This window comes from Varroa jacobsoni, unplaced genomic scaffold (assembly GCF_002532875.2).
Source record: "Varroa jacobsoni isolate VJ856 unplaced genomic scaffold, vjacob_1.0 scaffold_1267, whole genome shotgun sequence".
NCBI lineage: Eukaryota > Metazoa > Arthropoda > Arachnida > Mesostigmata > Varroidae > Varroa > Varroa jacobsoni.
The window spans coordinates 12673-34632 of NW_019214169.1; the positions used below are offsets into that span (position 1 = coordinate 12673).

At 39.1% G+C, this 21960-nt stretch overlaps 1 protein-coding gene and 2 long non-coding RNA genes across 4 annotated transcripts in view; 1 reads left to right on the plus strand and 2 right to left on the minus strand.

Moving 5' to 3' along the window:
• Positions 1–10999, minus strand: part of LOC111268239 (uncharacterized) — a 23665-nt gene extending 12666 nt beyond the window's left edge. For both annotated transcript variants that reach the window (XR_015314123.1, XR_015314124.1), the window contains exon 1: positions 10641–10999. This is a non-coding gene — a long non-coding RNA (uncharacterized LOC111268239). The remainder of the gene's footprint in view (positions 1–10640) is intronic.
• Positions 11000–11004: 5 nt separating this feature from the next.
• On the plus strand, positions 11005–12277 carry LOC111268240 (uncharacterized). Its single transcript, XR_002685081.2, has 2 exons — positions 11005–11198; positions 11643–12277. It is a non-coding gene; the product is annotated as an uncharacterized LOC111268240 (long non-coding RNA).
• Positions 12278–13993: 1716 nt separating this feature from the next.
• LOC111268241 (uncharacterized) lies at positions 13994–21907 on the minus strand (the record flags this gene model as incomplete). The annotated part of the gene is given in 1 exon segment (XM_022847098.2): positions 13994–21907. A coding segment is annotated over 1 exon segment (252 nt), but the record flags the coding sequence as incomplete, so codon positions are not given.
• Between the last annotated feature and the right edge of the window lie 53 nt (positions 21908–21960).

Below are 21960 nucleotides of genomic sequence, written 5' to 3' on the forward strand. Positions count from 1 at the left end.
CTTATTGGAGAGTTTCAACAAAGTTTTATGTACGATCCATAATTGACAACGAAAGTTGCGCGCGGTGATCAGCAGCAAGACGCAGCACTACATAGGTATCTGGGTACTACCAACAGAGGAGCCCTCTAAAGTCAACTTCGATGCCCCACCAATCTGTATGTACATACTAAAAATGTCCGACCCATATAGTTATCTATTACACCGGAGTGATCTATGTAAAGCAATGCGATACGTACGTAGCATGCTTCATGATTCGTAGCCAAGCGCAGCTTTCTTTTACTTGAGTCCTTTTAGGCTCAAAATCACTAGCTAGCAAGGTTTACGATAAACATCATAGCAAACTCAAGTAGTTGAATAGAGAGAACTTCTTTGCGGAAAGCATAGAATATTTTTTCTGAAATATAGTAAACTTTCCTAGCTATTCGATCTCAATAACGTATAGGCTACAGTGTTTCTGGATGGGGGACATAACCCATAAAGCTTGGGAGTATTGCTCAATCGACCGGTTCGACAAAAAAAAACCGCATATAAACTGTAGTAGACATACATTGGCTTAAGTATCAATGTTAGCTGATGAAGCCGCCTATAAAATACTATACTATATAATGAAAACTTTGTCAAACTAATCAGTTGTGTACATCTGCTTGATGACACTCTACAACGACTATTCGTATTCAACAAGGTTAAGCTACAGGTTGCCTTTTTTCAAAATACCCTATTGCTAAAGTTACAACGTGTCCTTATATTAGAGAATTTATTACGGACACATTTCTTTCCATTCAAAGTAACTGTCAACGTAATAAGAAGACAGAGCGAGGCGTCAGTTTTTTATATTTCTATATGAGTGTACATCTATTTAGCCGTTCGATTGTGAGCGTAATACGGGAAATTGCTTCTTCATATTTTCTAGGTTAATGACAAAGGGAACCTAAAAAATAGGCAGGAAATTTCTAGAAATTGTATTAAATTGAACTACAAATCGAATAAACACTCGAGTTGGATTAGCTATATATTTCGACTTTATTCAGTAATATGTCGCAATTTCAGGGTTGATTCTTTATCGAGCAATAAATAATCTCTGGTACACTGTAGTTAGCTTCACTGGTAGCCCTATACTTCGATTTGCCTTATAGATTAACTACTTTCAAACAGCTTTAAATACTGCTTTTGCACCACTCATCGAAAACAACTACCAAACACTTTTTGTTTCTTTTCGATATTCAAGACGTGTGCACCCGATATAATATGTATATATATATATATATATATTATAAGCAAACCTGATAAATACTTCAGATACTAGTGGTTGTGTGTACTACAGGAGAAATGAGTTCAAAAGGAAAAACATTTTATAGTTTTGAAAATCAATGCCCAGTTATCGAGTTCTTGTTTTTCGCGCTGTGAAAATTCATCGAAGATTCGTGAAGACATTAAGCATGGAGGCCATAAGCGAAAGCCCGGAATGTGAGTCGTGTAAATATTTCAAAAACGAAGACTGATGTGTTGACGACCAACATGGCAAAGACCAGAAGGACAAAAACGGATTGCGGCAGTCGAGAGGGTCCCTTACGAAAACAGGGCACGAAGCCTAAATACTCTGTCGGCTAAAGCTAGCATTCTGCATTCAGCATGTTACAGAATTATAACCCGAATACTGCAAGTGCAGAAGCTGAGTAAAAAAATGGGTCCCTCATGAATGTATTTTATTTATGTGCAATTTGGGGAATTCTAATCAACAAAAAAGTCCAGCTGAAGCATACGGTCGCTATAAATGAGGTCTCATTCAATTCTACCGTTTACTGGAAAGGAATACCAAGCGGGAGAATGGCGTCGCCTTAAGAGACGTTCAGTGGCAACGTCGGATCGGTTCAGATGTAAAGTGGTAGTAGATTTACAATGGACCTAAAGGGAACCGAGATACTCAGCGAGTATCTCGGTTCCCTTTAGGGGATTCAATTCGCTACCTCAAGGGATTCATAGACCATTGGTACAATAATCGAAATCTTTAATTACTGAATGATTTCATTGCATTTGCCTTAGTCCTTCCTTCGGCTGAGCACAGAAGTATACAAAGTTCGGTCCAACCCGCTTACCTTCTTGATTTCAACAGGTTCCCAATAGCCGTAAAGCCTGACGGGTATGTATACTCACTCTACCTTTAATTTACAGAAAAATTACCAGAAGCTACCAAAGCCCGAAGACTTGTGTGAAAGATAAAAGAATATTTCTAGTATACTTCTAGTACATACTAAAAGATTATATTGCTAACCCAACTAATTCAAAAATTGTCGAATTTCGTTGTTGAGTTCGCCGATTTTACTTGTAGCAGCTAGTTAGCTGCGTTCTTCGTATAATGGCCGTATGTGGCTTTAACTAGGAGGCTGGCAAAAATAGGCACTGTTCTTCCCTCTTACTGACTGCCCACGGGCGCCATGAAAAAACGATCAAAGCGCGACCATACCAAACGTCACTCTTGAGGCGTTCAGTTTCGAGGGAGCCCCGTAACGCCGGTTGCTACTGTGTAACGGACGGATTGTTAGGTTCACTATCCAATTTATCGCACTGGTGCCTGTAAAGAATTTGGTTGCCTAATTTCTATGGTTCTTCTACCATTTATTTAGCGTGATGGTAGCTTTGGAGCGAATACCGTCAAGCAAAATTCAAATTCATAAATAAAGCCTATGAGATAAACTTGATATATTGTAGCTGACATTTATGTATTCAAATTGTGTTTTGCTAAGTTGTTTCGCGCAAACGCCCCGTAAAAAGTTGGCGCCTGATCCGGATTAGAGAAATACACACCGATAGGCAGTCGATTTCATTTGTTCAGAGAAGTTTCTTTTTCGTTTTATCTATCAAAAGACTTCCTTTCTTATTGCTTATAGCTACATTGAACAAAATCAAAGATTTTAATAGTGCGTTTTATTGTCATAACTAGAGTCTATAATGGTGGGACGAAGCATATTAAAATGTCTCGGTATTCACAGAAGTGTCTTTATAACAAGACACAAAAATATGGTTTGTCATAACATTATTTATTTCGTCAATTCCAAACAAAACGTAATATTCCAACGGCTCCTACAATTGGCCGCATAGCGAAAAAAGAACCCTATTCCAAAAATTGCCCTGCGTTTCTGACGTAATCCTAACGGCTATCGTATTCTGGCCTCTTGTCAAACTGCGATAAAAGCCTGCCTGTAAATCCATTTGTCCCTGGGAACTAATAGGGAATTGCCATGGACAGAATCGCTGTTGCTTTAATCTTCAATGAATAACTAACCAGCGATTAGTGGTGCAGGCTAACAGTGGCGTTCGTTTACTTAACAATAACCACTTACTAATTAAATAATAGCAACAAATTGCGGTAACTGACTTGGAGTTGTAACAGCGACTTCAAATGATCATACTTGAGATCCGTTAATTTTTGAAGTTCCTCATTTTTTTTTTTTGTAGGAATTCAACAGAACATTTTGTTCCATATATTTCTATCTCCCGGAACCCGCTACTGGTCATTGTATATTAACACAATGGTTCAATCATACGTAATGGGTGTTCCGTAGAAAAAGCGGCATTAGTATGTGCGCGCAGATGGCTGTCATGCGTCGGTCCGTCCATCTATTGATCGTAGGTAGCACTGCTTACTGCAACTCGTATGGTCTGTTGCCCAGTGTCAACTCGGGGGTCAGTACTGTTTTACCAATACGCGTCCGTAACTGACGTAGAGTAAGTACCACTGTTGGGGCCACTACCTCTGCGCGCTGAATGTTGAAACATCTTCTGGCAACTACATCTCAGTTTCAACAAAGGTCACGGTGCTGCAATCACAGGCAACTTTCATTTTATGTCGGTCTTCCTACCCTCATTTCGTTCGGCTCCTGACAGCTGGAAGGGAATCCTACGATTACAGGGGTTGCGCAGTGTGCTCAGGTGCTCAGAATTAATAGCTTCTATCAAAATATCCGCTTAGATAAATGTATATTGAAGGCGTGGTAACCGAAATAATATTAAAATCAATACTAACCCAGGATCAAGGACAGAAAGGGATACGACTTTAGCAGTTACGGCAGGTTAAAAACGCTAACGAAGGCCCTACGTCACCGTGGCAAATACCTATATAGGAACTAATCGGGATTCGCGTAATAAGCCCTTATCAAAAAAAAAAACACATGTGGCCCATAGATTGATATGTTTTTCAGTCTGACAATAACTTAGAAGCATGAAATAGAACTTGAAATTAATTTTCTAAAAAGCAGTTGTTTCTTCTTCGCTTTCGTGCCTATGTCCCTATTGCAACAGCGCTCATATCCGAATGTATCGTAACTCTTATATAATATAGCGTTGATACATGAATCGGCAATAAAGTAAGCGTCACAGACAATTTTTCGCATTCCGCTGCTTGCATCGTCGAGTCACATATCGGTATACAATTAACACATGTATATATATATATATGTGTACAGTACCAGAAAATGTGCACTTGTTTTTATACTGCTATGGTTTGCTTACTAACGAGACCGTTGTCCATATAGCCGAGATACGTAAGAAATAGATCATTGATAATTAGTGATGGATGGGCTGCTTTATCCTATTTTGCAAACGGAACGTTCCTTTGCCCACCGCCAAAAGCAGAAACGTCGGTGCTGATGCTCATGCTGCCGTCGTCATTGTTGAGTGCCGGAAAACAACATGACGGCAATGGCTCCCCCCAGTAACGGATTAATCGCTTCGATAAACAAACGACGAGTCAACAATAAAAAATTCTGACAGATGACTACCGGACCCAGCTAAATAAATCGAGTAAAACGTCTACGTGATACTGTAAAACTTTGACACCACGAGACAGTCTCTGCCGCTAAAACCTCTGTCGACGCACCACCGCTCCGTATGTGTATATACGTTGTACTGTGGCACGGCCTGCAATACCAACTAGGTTAGTGTGATGACTAGGAATAGTGCTAGTCGGCCGTAGGCGTACTCCAAGGTCCACAGGAGTTTCACTGACGGAAACAGCCGCCAATGTAACTATTTGCAAGCGGCAACGATAGCTGAATATCTACATTAGTACAAACAGTAGTAATGATGTGAGGCTGGTATAGCTAGCGTTTTCGCTGGCGAAGAAAAATGACAAACAAACGTAAGTAATCGTTTCTGTCCTCATATCCAATGGCTTTTCTAGTTCGTCGTCGAGTCTAACACAAATGAACTTATTGCTTGAATTTTCAGCATTTGCCTGTGCATGTACTAGTGTTGTTGCGCATTTAAAACGGTGTACAACTGAAATGTCAACATCGATTCAACAGGACCTGGAAGTTTTTGTTGTTGTTGTCCACTATCATCACGTGCTCTGCACTATTCCCGGACTCATTATCTTGCCTCCTGTAATAGCCAACAACAAACTCCCTGCAGGACCAACTTGTAACTTGAACTAACCCTCGTTCTGTCCACCTGCTATAGATATTGACGCTTCTATGACGAGCCGTTAGGAATGCCAGCCGCCTATTTATTATGGTTTTCCTCACTAGTCGGCGTTACCCTATTCTTTTTACCAATGAAATGTAGTCCTTGTATTGCCCGATGCCTGCCAGATCTGGAAGATGATTATTCGAATAAAATAAAAGTTCCTGCATCTTTTGTCCGCTTGTCATACTAACCCTACAATGGCTGATAAGGCCAGAAGAGGTAAATGAAAATTGAGTCATCTCGAAATATATTTAGCATTCGTATCAACCCATCGCCTGAATAATCGGGTAATAATATTACTAATTATAAACCTATGTTAAGTGGAGCTCTCAGAGTCGTCACATATGTATAGGTAGATACGTTAGAAAGATTAATTTTGTACATTAGTAACGTCTTTGTAGCGGCCGCACTCATCTGATTATGTTTTTTACTTCCTTGTGTATTCTGTCGCAAAGAAATTATGTTCGCAAACGAGAAATTACGAGCTTCCAACACATTCATAACGCCACCATTTGATTCAATCTAAACATGCAGATACTCGAAATACTATAAGGAGATAGGTCATCAGGAAGTATTAGGGATGAAAAAAGCGACGCCTATCACGTTCTATAGCAAACACAGCCTTCCGTACCATTTACGGCTACGAGTATGCATCGTTCCTAACAGAAGACATTAGTGCACCTTCCGTTCCAACTGAGCGTTTGCCATGATGATGGGCAGTGATTGCATTTCCTCTTACGGTAAGAGTTGTGGCTATTTTAGCGAAGTAATCGACAACTTCGTTTAGGTTTGAAGCAATATAGACTGAGAGGACGTCAGAGGACCTTGCGACTGATCTTTTGCGTCCGGTGAAGCGCACAATAGAAAAAATAACGCTCGAAGGAACAAGTTGATTCCTGTCTCAGCCTGTGAATGTGTCTGCTAGGAGCGACTACGTTGAAACTCGGGGGCTCACGAAGGATGCATTTTAATGTGAGACCTATGCTTGCCAGCTTCACGAACAGCCTATATTTGGTGTACGAGAGACAAGGGCTCTAAGAGCAGATTACACGACGTAATGGCACAGCCACAACGTTCATAAGTTACAGAGTCATCTATAGCCCCCCAAGCCGAACCTCATAAAAGCAGAAGCTTCGCAGGACGTTTTAGCTTTCGCAGGCTTACATTGAATTCCTCTACTAAGCCCGTAACATAACGAAAAACACATTCGCCAGCGATATTTCCGGCCCCAAAAGTGTATAATAACCAAACGCAACGTAAGCCCAATATAGCTGAAAGAAATCAACGGAATTGGTGTGCAACGAGTGCAAAGGAGAACAATTCCAGCAAATGACGTAGCAGAATGATGAGAAAAGTTGCTCTCCGGAACTTTAAACTCATAACGAATTTTGTTTCTTGACAGGCGATGCCCTAAACCGGCATTAAGATACAATCGCTCGAGCATAATATATTGTTTAGAAGTTATGTTAGAAGTACCTTGTTCACTTACTCATATCAACTGTCGGCATCGACGTGAATAGTTTCAAATACGTCCTAGACAGATGCCTACGATTTTTCATAGAGGGTCTAGAGTACTTTTTAGGAATACATAGGACGAGCCCTTAATCTCTAACCAGCACCTGATCGCGCTGAGAGCTAGGAACCGACGTATTGGCCATGCGGAGATTAAAGCGCAGGAACTTATAAGGGGCTCCCTGGAGCACATCGCGGTGGTGTAGTTGAGCCGCCTTAGTACGGGCGGTTGCCCTGGCAAAAAAGCTTCCATTCACGTTCTTGATGGAAGTGCTGGACAAGACACTATCATTCGCTTTCACTTAGGACGTCTCGGCCAATTAGCTGCTGGAATCTGCAAGATTGCTTTTGACTTCACAATCACCATAAGTACACGTAGCATAGTTTTGAGGATCTTAGTGCCCCGATGTTTTTACCAAAGTTGTAATCAATGGTCACTTCAAAAAGGTACGTGATCTCTGGTTTTGCAACTCGGAAGTACTGCGGCGACGCTAGGGTTTTGTGTGCAACAAACGAAACGCAACGAATTTCTAAAGGCGGCCGATATTTTCTACTGGTCTCCTTCACGAAGAGAAAATAAAACGGTGCGTGATGTCGTTAATCGTTCAGAAACAACTTTCTTCAAAGAAAGTTGTTTCTTGCGCATATTTTATAGCTGCCGTTATGAGCGGGGTTATAGTTGGCGAAGACGTACGTACTAAGATGAAATGGGCTAGTAACGGTACTTATGACCACGTCATTATTGCTCTCGTTGAACGTTCAGCTCTGCACGGCTTCTAGTCCGGTGAACAGCGATCCGAACAATTGCGTAAAACCAATACTTTTTTTTTAATGGCAATTATCGCGTCGGAACAGAATGCCAGTCTCAAATGCGTTTAGCTTTTTTTGACCATTAACCTTTCTTTAAAGGGAGTTTGAAAATTTCAAAAGGTTCAAATGGACAGTGTGTTTCCTGCAAAAGAAGACTCAAACAAGTAACTGTTACACACTCGCATATTGTGCATACGTGAACCTTTACGGATTATTTATTCAAGATAACACAATATATCACCTTTGCAGCTAGCTCTTCAGCTAACCGTTCGTCATGCTATCGTCACTAAATTCACATTGTTGGTCACAAAGCAAAAATGGGTCCGCGGAACCCTCAGTCAACAGCGAAAAAAAAATCGTTGCAGCAAATGTCCAAGCCGCCTCGGCGAGCGTACAGGGTGATCACTAATTCCACAATGCGACCCAACGAAAACCTTAGAAACTCGTCGAAGTAATAAGCGGATGTTTTGAGGGTGAGAAGTATTTCAAAGTTCGAGAACAGCTGCCCCAAGAGCAAAACTATTTTAGGAAGCACGATACGACTTGCTTTCTAACCAGAGGAACTTTCGCGATTATTTGGCTCTCAGCAAATGTAAGGTAAATGCAAGGAGCCAAGCAAAAGTGATTGGAATTCACACAAGTCAAATATCATACAAGGAGTTACCCAGTTAGGTGAAGGGGAGCTGAATTCTACTTGTCTCGGATGAATGACGCTTAACCAAAAATAGATGGCTGTGCCATAAAGCATGATAATGTATCCGAAGTAGGGGCGCTACCGACGTCGATGGCTTCTAATAATTAAGCCCCTAACTTTAAAATTGTAACGATGGATAGAAACTAGACTAGATACCCTGTTAAAGGTTAGAGTGATTCGTTTTCGGACCGACTACTATTACGTACACAGTTGCTCATCTTAAATTACCATATCTTGAGTGAACCACTGTAGCTTAGAGTCGTACGCAACTCAAAGCGTCTGGGGTTGAAAAAGCTTATATCGTATCGTAGCGAGTATTCAGTTTAACTATGTCGCAAATCCTGAATCTCATAACGACTATCTGCAGGCTTCCTTTAGCCTAGCAATACGCTACCACGACTACGTGCCGTTGCTGAGCGACAAAACCAGTCCTGTCCAGTGGTAAAAAAAAAAATACTCGATGCATATTACCATACGTCAAGAGAATCTTTCGTTTACCACTATATAGTCCATATTCCTTTCGCTAGAATCACCGTCCCACGCTTACGGTTACCGATATGACGTTGCGACCTATCAGGACACCACCGCACACCTTCAACCCTGACCCCCTACAGTATCATGCAAAATATGTCTGATATCAAATAAGATTTTTGAAGAGCGTTCAAGGAGTGGTAAGTGACTATTTTACTTTCGATTACCATAACTTTTGGGCAACTCGCGGCAAACTACAGGCACTCAAAAACAAGCTTCCATTTACTGGTTTCCACGAACTATTGGTCGAGTATTTTGAAAGCTGACTTTTTTTTTATTTGAAGCTGTCTCTCCTGCATAGGTAATCGTTCTAACTGGGCATTTTCATTAAACGTTAGTGTGTAATAACAGCTTGTTCAAACAATGGATTAATACCAATTAGCTACCACAAGCCGGTTTTGATTAGAGCCTGATTAGGCCGCCTAGCCTAGGACTAAAACTGCCTCATCCTTTGTGAATCGCTATCAGTTTTGCTCGCTAAATTTAGAGGACAGGGAGACATTCAACCATATTTACTGTCGTTTATGCGTTTGCCAAACGTCCTTTGTCAGCTCATAGAAGGCAAAGTTTACTGCAAACATATGAAATTCCAAAACGCATTAGAACAACAGATAGATTAATATAGTCATCATACGTTACGAAGAGATGCTCGAATGTTTTTGGTAAACTGAAAGCGAGGGCAACACCCTCCTCACACATCCTCTATTCATTGCATTTTGAGCGCTTTGTCCTTAACTTTTCCCCTTACAATGGCAACACGTGTTGCAAAGGTGGCAAGTTTTTTTACGAAATTTGACAGATGATTCATATGACTGGCCCCCGGGTCCGCGATGAATTAAGTCGAGCGCGTCTCTATCATTACTTATCCTTTCCAACTTAAATCATACGGTGGTAAAGACGCTTGCGTTCGACCTAGTGAAGCATCCGAACCGAAATAATCTTAACAAGCATATGTAACGGTGTTAATAAACTATGTGTTAATGTCTGTTCAAACTGTATCCTAAAAATGTCGACAAGCTTAAAGTTAAAGCCGAAGTTAACGTGATCATAAGTAATACATAGAATATAAGTATTATTAGACTCAACTTTATACCTTTGATGACTAATTTACCCGTTTCAAGAAACATTTTCGTTCTAACTTAATGTTAGGTAAAGATACTTAAACCTAAGTATATATATATATATATATATATATATAGGTAGATATGTTTTTTTTACTTGTAACTATGTAGCATAGAGTTTGTATAAGACATTTTTAAATAATTATTTTCCTAGATATTTGTATTTCTCTGTTGGCTCCTCAGTTTGGTGCCCTTTATTGTATCATGCAATTGCACATCCTGACCTTCCAGTACCTGGAATATGTTATAACCAAGATATCAATACATGACATTCCGTATTTTCATGGAGCTTGTTTAGGAGATCAGCATGGTCGTGAAAAGCTAACCTGGCAAATCAACGCGTTACAACCGCTGCATCAAAAAAGAGGGCAAATCCAGTATCAGCTATGAAGAAGATGGCAGGTTCTTCTAGAGCATGTAAACTCGATTCGAAAGTGATCAGTAATTATTATCAGAATGTATAGGTCGAAGGTGCGTACTGTACATTTCACATAACAAGAAAATACACTGACCTTTATAGCACACAAATGCCATATTATTGCGCCGGAGCTAATTGTTGTTCTGAATCCTGAATAAACTGTGTTTCTAGTACTCCCTATCCAGATGATCCCCCGTGGTAAAGGACCACGAGTTCTATCAAGATTCGAGTTGCTGTGTACCATACGCTTACACCTTGTACATCCATACAAATTGGCACGACCGATCTAGTAAAAAAAAGTTTCTCAGCCACTTCACCATACACTGCCAGCTAATGTACATCTTTAAAAATTGATTATCTCTGTACTATCTGTTATGTCTATCTCTATTTATATTTAAATAAAAAAGAATCGAAACTTTAATGAAAAGTGAAAGACTCATCTCTGAAAATCAATAAACAGCTGATTTAGCGGAGTTCGTCGTTCACGCAAACAATGTTATGTCAATAACAAAATAAAAATGGTTATGGTAGCACTACATTGAAGAACGTATTCAAGGTTCTCAGCGCTACGTTGAGCTGATATCGATAGAAGTCCGTTTATCATGCTATTCTATTGTTACGTATGCAAGGCGTACGTTGTCTGCTGGCTGTAGTACGTAGTGTCCGTCGTAGGGTCGCTGCTATCTTTTTATGCATTCATTTTTCCTTATTTTAGACGGAAATTTGATTTCGTTTACCATAGAACTTATTTGTTCTTTAATCATATAAAAAGAACACTGAATTGAAAAAACTTAATTAACCAACGAAATCGTAAAAATAACTGTTAACGAAATTTTCAAGTGTGCTCTTACATAATACCAAAGGCAAATCCAGGTATTTATCCTGGAACTTTATCAGCTTGGCTGTATTTCGAAAAGATTGCTAGAAACCGTCGGAAGGAAAAGCTGTTAACTCGGACATGCTCTGGTTTGGCTTGTATATACTCAATTGGGCCATACAGAAGCCACAAGTGCAAGTGCGTGGGATTACATTTGTGCATAACTCTGAAAAATTCAGGCTCAAACGTGTAGCATACCTTTACGTTGCGGTCTTTCAGGGAAGTCGTTCATAACAAGCGGTAGTAACGAGGACGCAGAGCCAAAATAAGCTTCAGTTGAGGGCGCACGCAATACATCGTTGGACTATGTTTCTCATGCTACGTAAAAATCATGTCAATGACCAGAAGAATGTTTGTGATAATAATCTGGTGGTAATTACTGATTGGTCTCTTGGCATAGTTTATCTACGTATGCTTGTCTTTCGTCAAGGTTTATTTCGTCACGATCAACATTTTAATAAAAAATGAAGCACAACTTAACATTTGTAAAGGTCAAGTTAGGTCATTTTTTGCCCGTAAACTTAATTAATACTCTTCTTTTTGGTCGTTGGGTTTTGTTGATTTCTATTCTCTGAATGTATAGTTTTTATAAATAGAATTGTGTCTAAGTGCGAGAAGTTAAACGTTCAACGTTTGAGACCCAATCTACCATGCATGTTGCAACCAAAATGGCTGACAGCCACAGCCAAAGTTACGTACAAAAACATCCACCGCGTCAGATGAGGTGAACGCATACAAAAGTGGACGATCCCAAAAGATTAATGATTAGTAGAAACCTGAAACAATTGATGACCATTTTCACTGTTCAGCCGTAATGGAAATAAACATACTCGGATAGTTTATATCTACACATATTTTTGTGTGAGATCAGTATTCGGCTATGTATATTATTTGTACTACACTTTTTCATGTCTAGTGATATTAATTATTCATCATATGTAAGAAGAATCGCCTATTTGTAGGCATAGAATTAGACTTATTGGAATGGGTTTTCCTCGACTTACCTGGGGGTGCCTTCAACAGATCTACGAAACGGCATGGCAACCATACAAGCAGCTATTAACCTTAATAACATCTTTCCGCGGTCCCTATTTTCTCTTCACTCGTATTTTCTTTATTGTTAATGTATTATGCATGCTAATATTTTTTTGCCAATGAGAATGGGAAGATTTGAACCAAAGTGGCAATATGCTAGTTAATTGTGATTACCATGGCAACGTACTTAAAGAGATGTGCATTAGTTACGCATGACAAACGCCCAAATCCTTACCAAAAAAAAAATTGCTAGAGGCCTTTAGTCAGATCAGCCAAAGCCTATGTTCAATAGGCAAACGTTCCCGCTTATAAGAAGCACTTATGACTGGGGGCGGTTTTATATCAACTTCTAAGAGGGGTTCAAAGACGATTGGTATAATACCTCAGATAATTTTACAATATAGCAAAGGATATCCCAAGGACGCTTGCTATCAGAAGGAATAGTATCGAAACAGAAGGAAAAAACGGAAAGGTCAAATGACAGTAATTTTCTCGCTTTAATTAAGAGAGCACAACACATTCATACGAGGCAGACGGTCGCCAAGGTTCAGGCGTGACACTACCTTCGTCTTTTCGGCAGAACTTAGATAGGCGGAAAAAGATCGGTCAAATAAGTTCAATTAAATAAACGTCGAAGCAATGCAGCATTTATCGTAGATTGTAGGTAATCTTACTCAGCATTAAGAAGAAGTGTCGAACGCGATAGGGATAAACAGACGTAGCAAACAGCCGGAACATAATTTCTTTTGTTGTAAATCTAAGAGGTTACATGGTTAACATTGGGAAGACTTGCAGTTGCCTTTTAGATTAGAAAAGGCTTTATATATAATGTTTTTTTATGGCTAGTTTAAACAAAATTTTGTTTATAAATTTTATTTAATTATTTAATCTCAATAATTGTATTGAAAATATGTCCTTTTTTGATTCATATTTATTTGAATTTTTTCACTAAATGTATTTTTTTTTCAAATCAAGCTATTTTACTCGAACTAATCCTTTTTTTTTCTGCCAAAGCCACTACGGAAGGATACTTTGAGTAAATTAGCCACTTTTATTTCTCATTGAAAAGTGATGCCTTTTTCTTGAAAGGCTGCATTAATAACAGCTATTTAATGGGAACTAAAGTAAACCGTGTTCTGAAGATTTCCACCCTTTTGACTTCGTCCACAATCTTTTCACGTATTTTTGATTTTTTTTGGCACGTGGGTGATCACTCACTAATATCGTGCAAATCGTTTTTGATTTCCTTAAACACGTGAGTACGTTAGAACGCTATTTTGCTTTCTGTAACAATAAAAGTCAATATGTTTCTACAGCAATTAAGTGTTTTCTTTGTCTCTATTTATGTATCACAGGTTTAAGGACGGCTTCATGTCCGTTTTACACAAGGAGCTCTGCAGAACTATACCGATCCCCGTATTGCACTCCTTACACTCTTTAACTGTGTCAACAGCATAGAAGGTCCATTAAAAAAGGCCATAATGGTAATCAAAAGCTTGATGACCACGTTAAAGTAAAAAAGAGAAAAAAAAAGCTAGCATTCATCCTCAAGTGAATTTATTATAGAATTGATGCAATTAAAGTTTTCGGTACAAAAGTTGATAATGTTCCTATTATAAATAATGAATATATATACATTAATCATAAAGTTGCCTAGGCATACAGCCACACATACGATTAGATGCGATGATCAAACATTGTATGATGACACACGGCCTTAATCAAGCGACAAAAGGGAATAACACCTCGTTGCAATGGTCGGCCTCGATCCGGCTACGTGTCTCTGAAGTTCATGACTTTTTTAGACTTTATGAATAATATTTCATATCTATCGAAGAAACATGCCGCCAAACCTTCACGTACAGACTTTGGATGAGCAGTTTTAACTGTTGGAACATAATAACTGGCATTCTCCAAACAGCTCCGATCTAGAAAAACATCCATTTCGTAGATTTCCTAGTTACGTACCTGGTGAGGAATCGCACAGAGTGCAAAGATTGAACTTATGATTCTTCATTTAATAGTAACCCTGCATTTGTCGTTGTTATGTGTTAACGGAACGCTTCTATTCAATGGCAAGCTCGGTATGTGTACGGAGTTAAAAAGATCACCTGTTAAACTAACCAGACTCAATAATATTGTCTTATATTGAAATATCTAAATACAGTTATCTATTTCTTATGCTAGCCATACATTTCCTATTTATTTGCCATACACTCGAGTAGTTTTACAGTGCCTTCTACAGATAAGTATAATTTTGAATATCGTTACAACTTCCATTGGTTAAACTGTGAGACAGTCGGCGGAGATAGAAGTTGATTTTTTGGCCCTACACAAGCGTTCCGCAAATTGTTTTCTCGCAGTCCAAGGAATTATGGTTACAGCTCCTTAATGGTGAAAAAATACAAGGATCGAAGATGTATACATGAATCTTGTATATCGGGGCATATTCCAAAAACGAATTATATTTTACAAAATTAGAGAGCACCAATTATTCTTACAGATGGGTAAAGTATCTCAGCACCATTTACCTACGCGATGAAAAATGCCCCGTCTTTCCTCACGCCAAACGTGTAGGAACGGTTAACTTTATGTTGTTTATGTGTTGACCTGCCTACGCAAATACGAGCTTATCATTTCTCCTTCAACAAATTAATGAAATACTGAAAAAAAGTGACATACATGAAACAATTATTTCATATCCATCATTTTTTTCTAAAAAAGACAGGCACGGAGGAAGTACCAGGCCGGGACTGTCTTCCTCTAGGAAAAGCTCGTACGAAAAATTCAGTAGTTTTTGTGGAAAGCATTTAATCGATGCAGTGAACTACAAGGCGGCTCTAAACATCTACTTACGGTTAGAAGTTGTCTATATTTGTCAAACAACAATGTTTATAGAATGTAACCCACAGTTATTACCTACTGCCACAAAAATAGCGATACGTATCTATTGCATATACAGAACGTGACATCATAGTATCTTTATGAAGGATTTACATTTGCAATATCTCAGTACGATAAATTTACGATTTTTTTTACCATAATTATTTAATCGTTCGGGAAGGATTTGAGCTGCACAGCTTCTTCTTTTCGCCCGTAACTCTGCATAGTTAAGCATGGTGTGTGGATATTCCCAGACACATTCCCTCTGTCAAGATGTACATAGAATTAGAAAACTTATTTCTAATTAGAATTCTTATTTCTAATCAAAAATATTGAACACCGTGTTGTCGAACGCCTGTACATAGTATGTACAGTTTATTATGAAGTAAATAGCATTTTGAGTGTACGAAGCCGTAGCGTTCTCCTTTATTATTAAAAATATTGGAACTCTATGGTGTATCGCGTCGCAAGTATAGGACGTGAAGTTTGAAGCCTGCAGCGAGTGTTTTCTACTGTCGGACCATAATGTTTAGCATACAATAATGCAATGTTTAGCTTTGCAGAAGGAAGAAATCACTTGGAAAAGTTGATGGTAGCTTTGTCTCCGTGGTTGTCAAGGTTCATTAGTTCCTATGAATGAAAATCGACGATAATAATAAAAGTGATTATAGTTTCTTCTAAGTTTTTGTTTTTTTATTGTCAGCAAAAGTCAACAGAACGTAAAATTATACTGTCATAGTAGGAATCGTGACTGTAGTTTGCTCTGTAAAAAGCGGTTCTACCTAGGTTGGCCATAGAACACATGCTTAACAGTGTGACTGTCGTCGCTAAATTGCTCACATATCAACTACACAACATATAATGCATTATTGTTTTTATTTCGTTAAGAAGGTACATCCAAATCCGTATTACAATAGAAATTTTCAACCGATTCCAGCCAAAAACTGACTGCTTATATAGCTATATACTAAATCACTGCAGCACTTTAGCATACTTAAGGGTCCGACTTCGCCCACGGTAGGGAAATAGCGTGAATGTGTTCTTTTTTTGTAGCAGTACTAATCCACATACATTAACGAACGCGAATCCCTGTTAGATCTGTGTAACTAAATGGAAGTTGCCGCCACCGATGCACCACTACTTATTCTATTTGTCGAGCAGCAAAATTGCCTCGGGTTGTTTCTTACCTCTGTCGTTTCCGCCATTTTTGTAATTCTGACAAGAAACTGTTTGCCCCTTGACTTGATTTGGCGTTTGCTGGCATTACACAGGGCAGACTCTTGTGTCTTGTTCTAACTCAATTCTGGCTTACATAGAGTACCGAAGGGGGATGGAAACGCCTACCGGCTTGAACCTTTTTCTAGTAGGAAAAAGAATGATTTTCTGAACAAGTGGAAAGTCCTGTTCCTAGTTTCATCGATCTTCCAATGTACAATTGTATGTAGTACCTGTGTGTCAGGGTAGATGTTTGACTTCGCACTTCGCGAGCACAGCGTGTGCTCTTTTCCTCCGAGAGTAGCGAAAATAGGGCTAAGGGATGAAATTATCGATGCTTTATCTACAGGCGAACACGAAGGGCCCTAGTGCGAAAACAGTGCTCGCAAACGAGACAAACTAACTGCTATATCTAGCTAAAGGCAAAAAAGTTACATCTACTAACAAATGAGTGGCTTCGCCGAGTAAGGGAATTCATCGTGAAAATGTTACAGCAGAAATATCGCGTATGCAAATCCATTACGCTTGACTGGTATTACGACACTAATTGTCTTTAGTCCAGGCCTGACGTGCGCCTTCTCAGACGAGCCGCTAACACTCGCATGGGGCACGCATATCGGTCGACCCGTCATAAGGACAGGTGAATCTAGGTTGAATTGCAAATAAGCTCAGTGCTAAATTAGTTAAGAAGAATGCTTTCTTTCACGAACGACTTATAGATTCCTCACCTTAAGACCTTACTAATTTTGGTTAACTTTTCGTAATACTGTGAGATCAACTATTGGGAGCTTGTTTGTTTTCGACCTCATAATATCGTCTGCAAGCAATCCGCTGACCTGTAAACTTCGCCAACGGCTATATATTGTTCCAGTTATTATCCGTCAGATGTAGTCGATATAGGCATGAAGTCGTGTCGTGGTATCCATCATGGTGCAACCTTCTTTGTCAACATTGATTTTAGTTTAATACTTTATTGTAGGTAGCAATAAAGGAGGGTAATTTACTTATTAACAAATTTGCATGTTCTCAAGCAGGTTAAATTAGGAAATTTTCTTGTTCCAAGTTCCAGGCACTACTACCTACCCTGTCCCTCAAAGCAATTGAGAAGAACATACAACAATTTATTAACTGCTGAGTTTGAAGTACATGTTCAAAAGATTTTTGCGTTTCTTCTCAAGGTCCCGTTTCATTTGGTAAATAGCTCACTTCGATCAAGCAAGTTCGACTCGGCACTAACAGAACATCAACTAACTGGCTTGTAATCTATTTAAACGCTAGGCATTTAAAATCTAAATTAATTTTGACTTTTTGTTTCGTTAGATAGCACAGACGGACAAGAGGGATTTCACCTAGAAAATCAAGTGCCTGAGAAGGATTCCGCAGATAACGACTCAGCCATGCAACGGATAGCCTAACAGAAAGAAGAACGATCAGACATGAAGCAATCAGCAAATAGCATAATTTGATAAGCAATTTTCGTGTTTGAATCTGTAAATTGAATATTGACAGATACGTCATATTTGCAACCTCCGGGAAGAAAAGGGGTGCATTTGCAATAGCCAAATGAGTGCCGCTCGGAATGCCTCTATCGCCATTTATATTAAACAACGCAAAACACTCGATAAGAGATACATTTACACTTCACGAGTGCCTTGTACGTATTCTCTAACTACGCCATTGCTGATATCGATTTACTTCACGAAATGAAAACACCAACACGTCTTCAGAGGTAATTAAAAGGGATGCCCTCATTAAGCTTGCACAATAGTAGCCATATGAAGTATGCATGCAATAGAGAAGACCTTTTTAGTAACGTTTCAATGTTAAAATATATCATGTTCAAATTAGTTAACCGGAATTGGTCGAAAAATGGGCAAACGTTTGCCTTCAGAAGCCCTATACAAAACGATAACGATGTTCAACATTCACGATCACTGAGCCTTCGTTCAAAATATACATGAAAATTGAATAGGTAAGGGAATTTAATTAAAATTACGTTGACACCTCAGTTAAAGCCGAGTAAGTGTACGTCCTATCTGAGTTACATTAGGATCTTGGGTATTCTTATAACTGAAATCAGTAGTACACTATCTTAAACGAACGACTGTTACTTACTACGCTCATTACTACATCGAAGTTGAAGCATAAACTTACCTGATGCCGCTAGCACTTAACTCCACTACAAAATACAGCCAATGCGAAATTTCGCTTTTCAAACGATCCTTTAAGAGATACTTGGGGCCGCTGCAAATTGTTTTGGCACCAAATTCTAGAACAATCACAACGAAGATAAAAAAGCCAAAAATTACCTACCAAACTAGACATAGGAAGTAACGCAACTGACGTTAATTTCGAGTTGAACATTAAACTTGCGGTCTGCTTGAACATGAGAGCAGTTCTGCAAGTAACAGAACGGGATGACTGAACCCTCAACAAAGGCAACAAAAAGTAGCACTAGACAGAGTTAGTTCATCATATAAAGTATTATAGGGCGACTGCTCGTAAACTGACAGGGAGCTCAGAAGTTTTTCCTCGGCGCCTCACACTGTTCGAGTTCTCGTACCACCAGGAACGTTGGGGACAGGTTGCCCCGTCCGCTTATCTTCCACCATGCTTTTCTGGGCTTTCGACTAGCTCTAACCAGACGTCGGCCGTACAAGGTAGCTTTGTTTCTTCTTTTTGATCTCCCACTTGATTTGCACCAGTTTTTCTAATTATCGTCGTGTCAGCTTGGGTCAATGAAGACACTTGAAGTGATGCAAAGCCATCTGCTCTAAGTTCTACGTTATACTCGAGGACGAATTTAGGGTATCGAGCAAGGCAAGCCTCACGCTTTACGATGTTTCCAACTGCCATTTACTGCTTAGCACCTGCTGTTGCTCAACCTGTTACGCGCCATCGACAATCAAAAACGTTCAAATTGTCTCGCAAGTTGACCCACATCATTACTAATCACTGTGAAGAATAATTTTGCTCTACAAAGTCAGCCAGGTAATGAAAATAAAAATAATATAATACAAGTAACTACATTTTGAACGCTATATGCTCGCATAGACGTTTCTCGGCGTTCAAATAAATATTTTATCCTAAAGAACAGCTTAAAAATTATGTTTCTATATTTTCTAAACTGAAATTTTCAAGTTCATTGAAATAAAGGATTCTGCACCCCCAAAGGGAATGCTGTCGTAGTAAATAAATGATGAGTGCACTCGCTACATGACGTTACTAAAAATAAATACGCCGTATGGAAGCCAATTAAGCTCCATCACGCTCTAAAGAATTATTCAAGACAAATGTATAGAACCATTGTATATCATTGTCACCGAACGAAAGTTATCACAATAAACGTTAGCTCATTTTCTAAACAAAACCCCATTATTCTGAATGTTTGGAGGTTATGCAATTAGATAGAACGTATTGCAGTAGAAAAGTGAGTAATGAGTACATGCGGTTAACGGTGACGGCGATTTCTATAAAGACAGACGTTGTGTGATAATAATAGGTAATTGATATGTACTGTCTTTTTCTATTACAATAACAGTTTATATTAGGTAGCATAGAATTATGGTTATAATACGATTCTTTCAAAGCCACTCGGGAAGTTTCGTGAGACATAATCACAAAATTCTTGTTTTTGACGCCTTTCTTATGACCCTGTTTGTTTGTATTGAGGCTGAAAATTTGCAGCACGACGCACTTACGGATTCCTCTCCGAGTTAGCGTGTATGCTGGATAATTAGGCTCGACATTCAGAGATTATATAAGCTGATTGATTACCAGTTACGGTTAAATTGTGGCTTCACCTTTACGTCACAGTGTCCTAGGTTTTGCAGTCCTCTTTTCTTAGATAGGTTTTATGTTGTCAGTATTGTTCGTCCAAACATCAGTTCTAGAGAAGAACATTCACTGCCAGTTGATGCACAAGGGAATACTCTACACTTCATTACGTTTCTGAACCGCCATAAACGCATCGTCTTTTCCCTAAAGTCATCTAGGCCTCAACAAGTAGTGACACTCGAAATTTCTTACTTTCGGCCTCTTGCCTTTAACGACGCAGCTCGTTACTGGTTTTAGTTGGCCAGCTTGACCTGCCTGTGAAGGTACTTAAATTTAAAATTATTTAGTATCGTTTTCAAAATAGCTCTTATTAAGCTTCTGTCTATTTTTGATATGTTAATATGTCCGCTTTTGGTAAAAAGTGTATGAAAAATACATCTTCTTTCCAAACATTTTCCTCTACTATACGCGCTGTTAAATCTAAACAAAGATTGATTGGAAGCGTTCGTTTGAATCTCTTCGAAAATTTCCCGCAACATGACTCAGCTAATATATTGTGCTCCAATTATTTTGTAACACTGTTATGCTTTGAATGTCTAATGAGATCTGCTAGCCAACGTCTCGCAACTAAGTTTCCGTCGCATTACGCGGTAGCCGCTACGCTAATACGCTTCTCTTCCATGAATCTTAGATTTTTTTTTATTCAGAATGTTAACACGGAATTACCGTGCTTTTTCGTTTCGCATAATTCCGACCAGCTGGCAAATTATCGGAATCCTATGTTATCAATATGATACCACTCAGACGTAGAGAAGACTCCTCGTCGAAGCGACACCTACAGGACCCGCTTTCGCTGTAAAACCTAGATCTAGATTAGCCTCCGCACACAAACCGTTAACGAGCCATGGAACAATTTCGACACCCTGTCAAAAGAAGATAGAACGTGAACACTTCTACTGTAGTGTGGATACAACAATACGTAGGAAATAACTCGGAACGTTGGTCGTTTAGTTCTAAAAAGTTCTTCACCTACTCATGTAATGTGACGCCTCCAGTACGCCGTGATTAGTCATCCCATAGAACCCATCTTACGTATAGAGCAATGACAGCCAGCTTCGAAGATTCAATTCTTCCAAGGACGAAGTGAACAGTTGGAAAATACTACGCTTATTTTTCTAATTTTCATAAAATGAGTTTGATTCCACACCATGTATGTATGTATGTATGTACCCATCACATAATGAAAGTCGTATATTAAAAATAACCTAGAACGTCTTTTTTTTGCTCATATCTTCTTATTAAACATTTTTCAACCATTTCTTTTACCAAATTGCAACTAGTGTTGTAGTATTCAAGTCGCTCAATACATGGCTTGCACGACTTTTTACCCGTCGTATACCACATTGAAATTTCCTTTTTAAAGATCGACATGATGACGTTTTTCGTCTGTCGTCTATCATAATTGGTGTCGACAGATACTGATCCGATGATGGCTTCATAACTTCGGGCGGGAAAAATCCTGAAGTTGGCCTGTGTTTTGGATCGCGGATGCATGCGGCCAGGGCCTGATAATTCTAAAAGCATTCGATTAAATTGTTCACATTGATCCGTACACAGGCACACTATA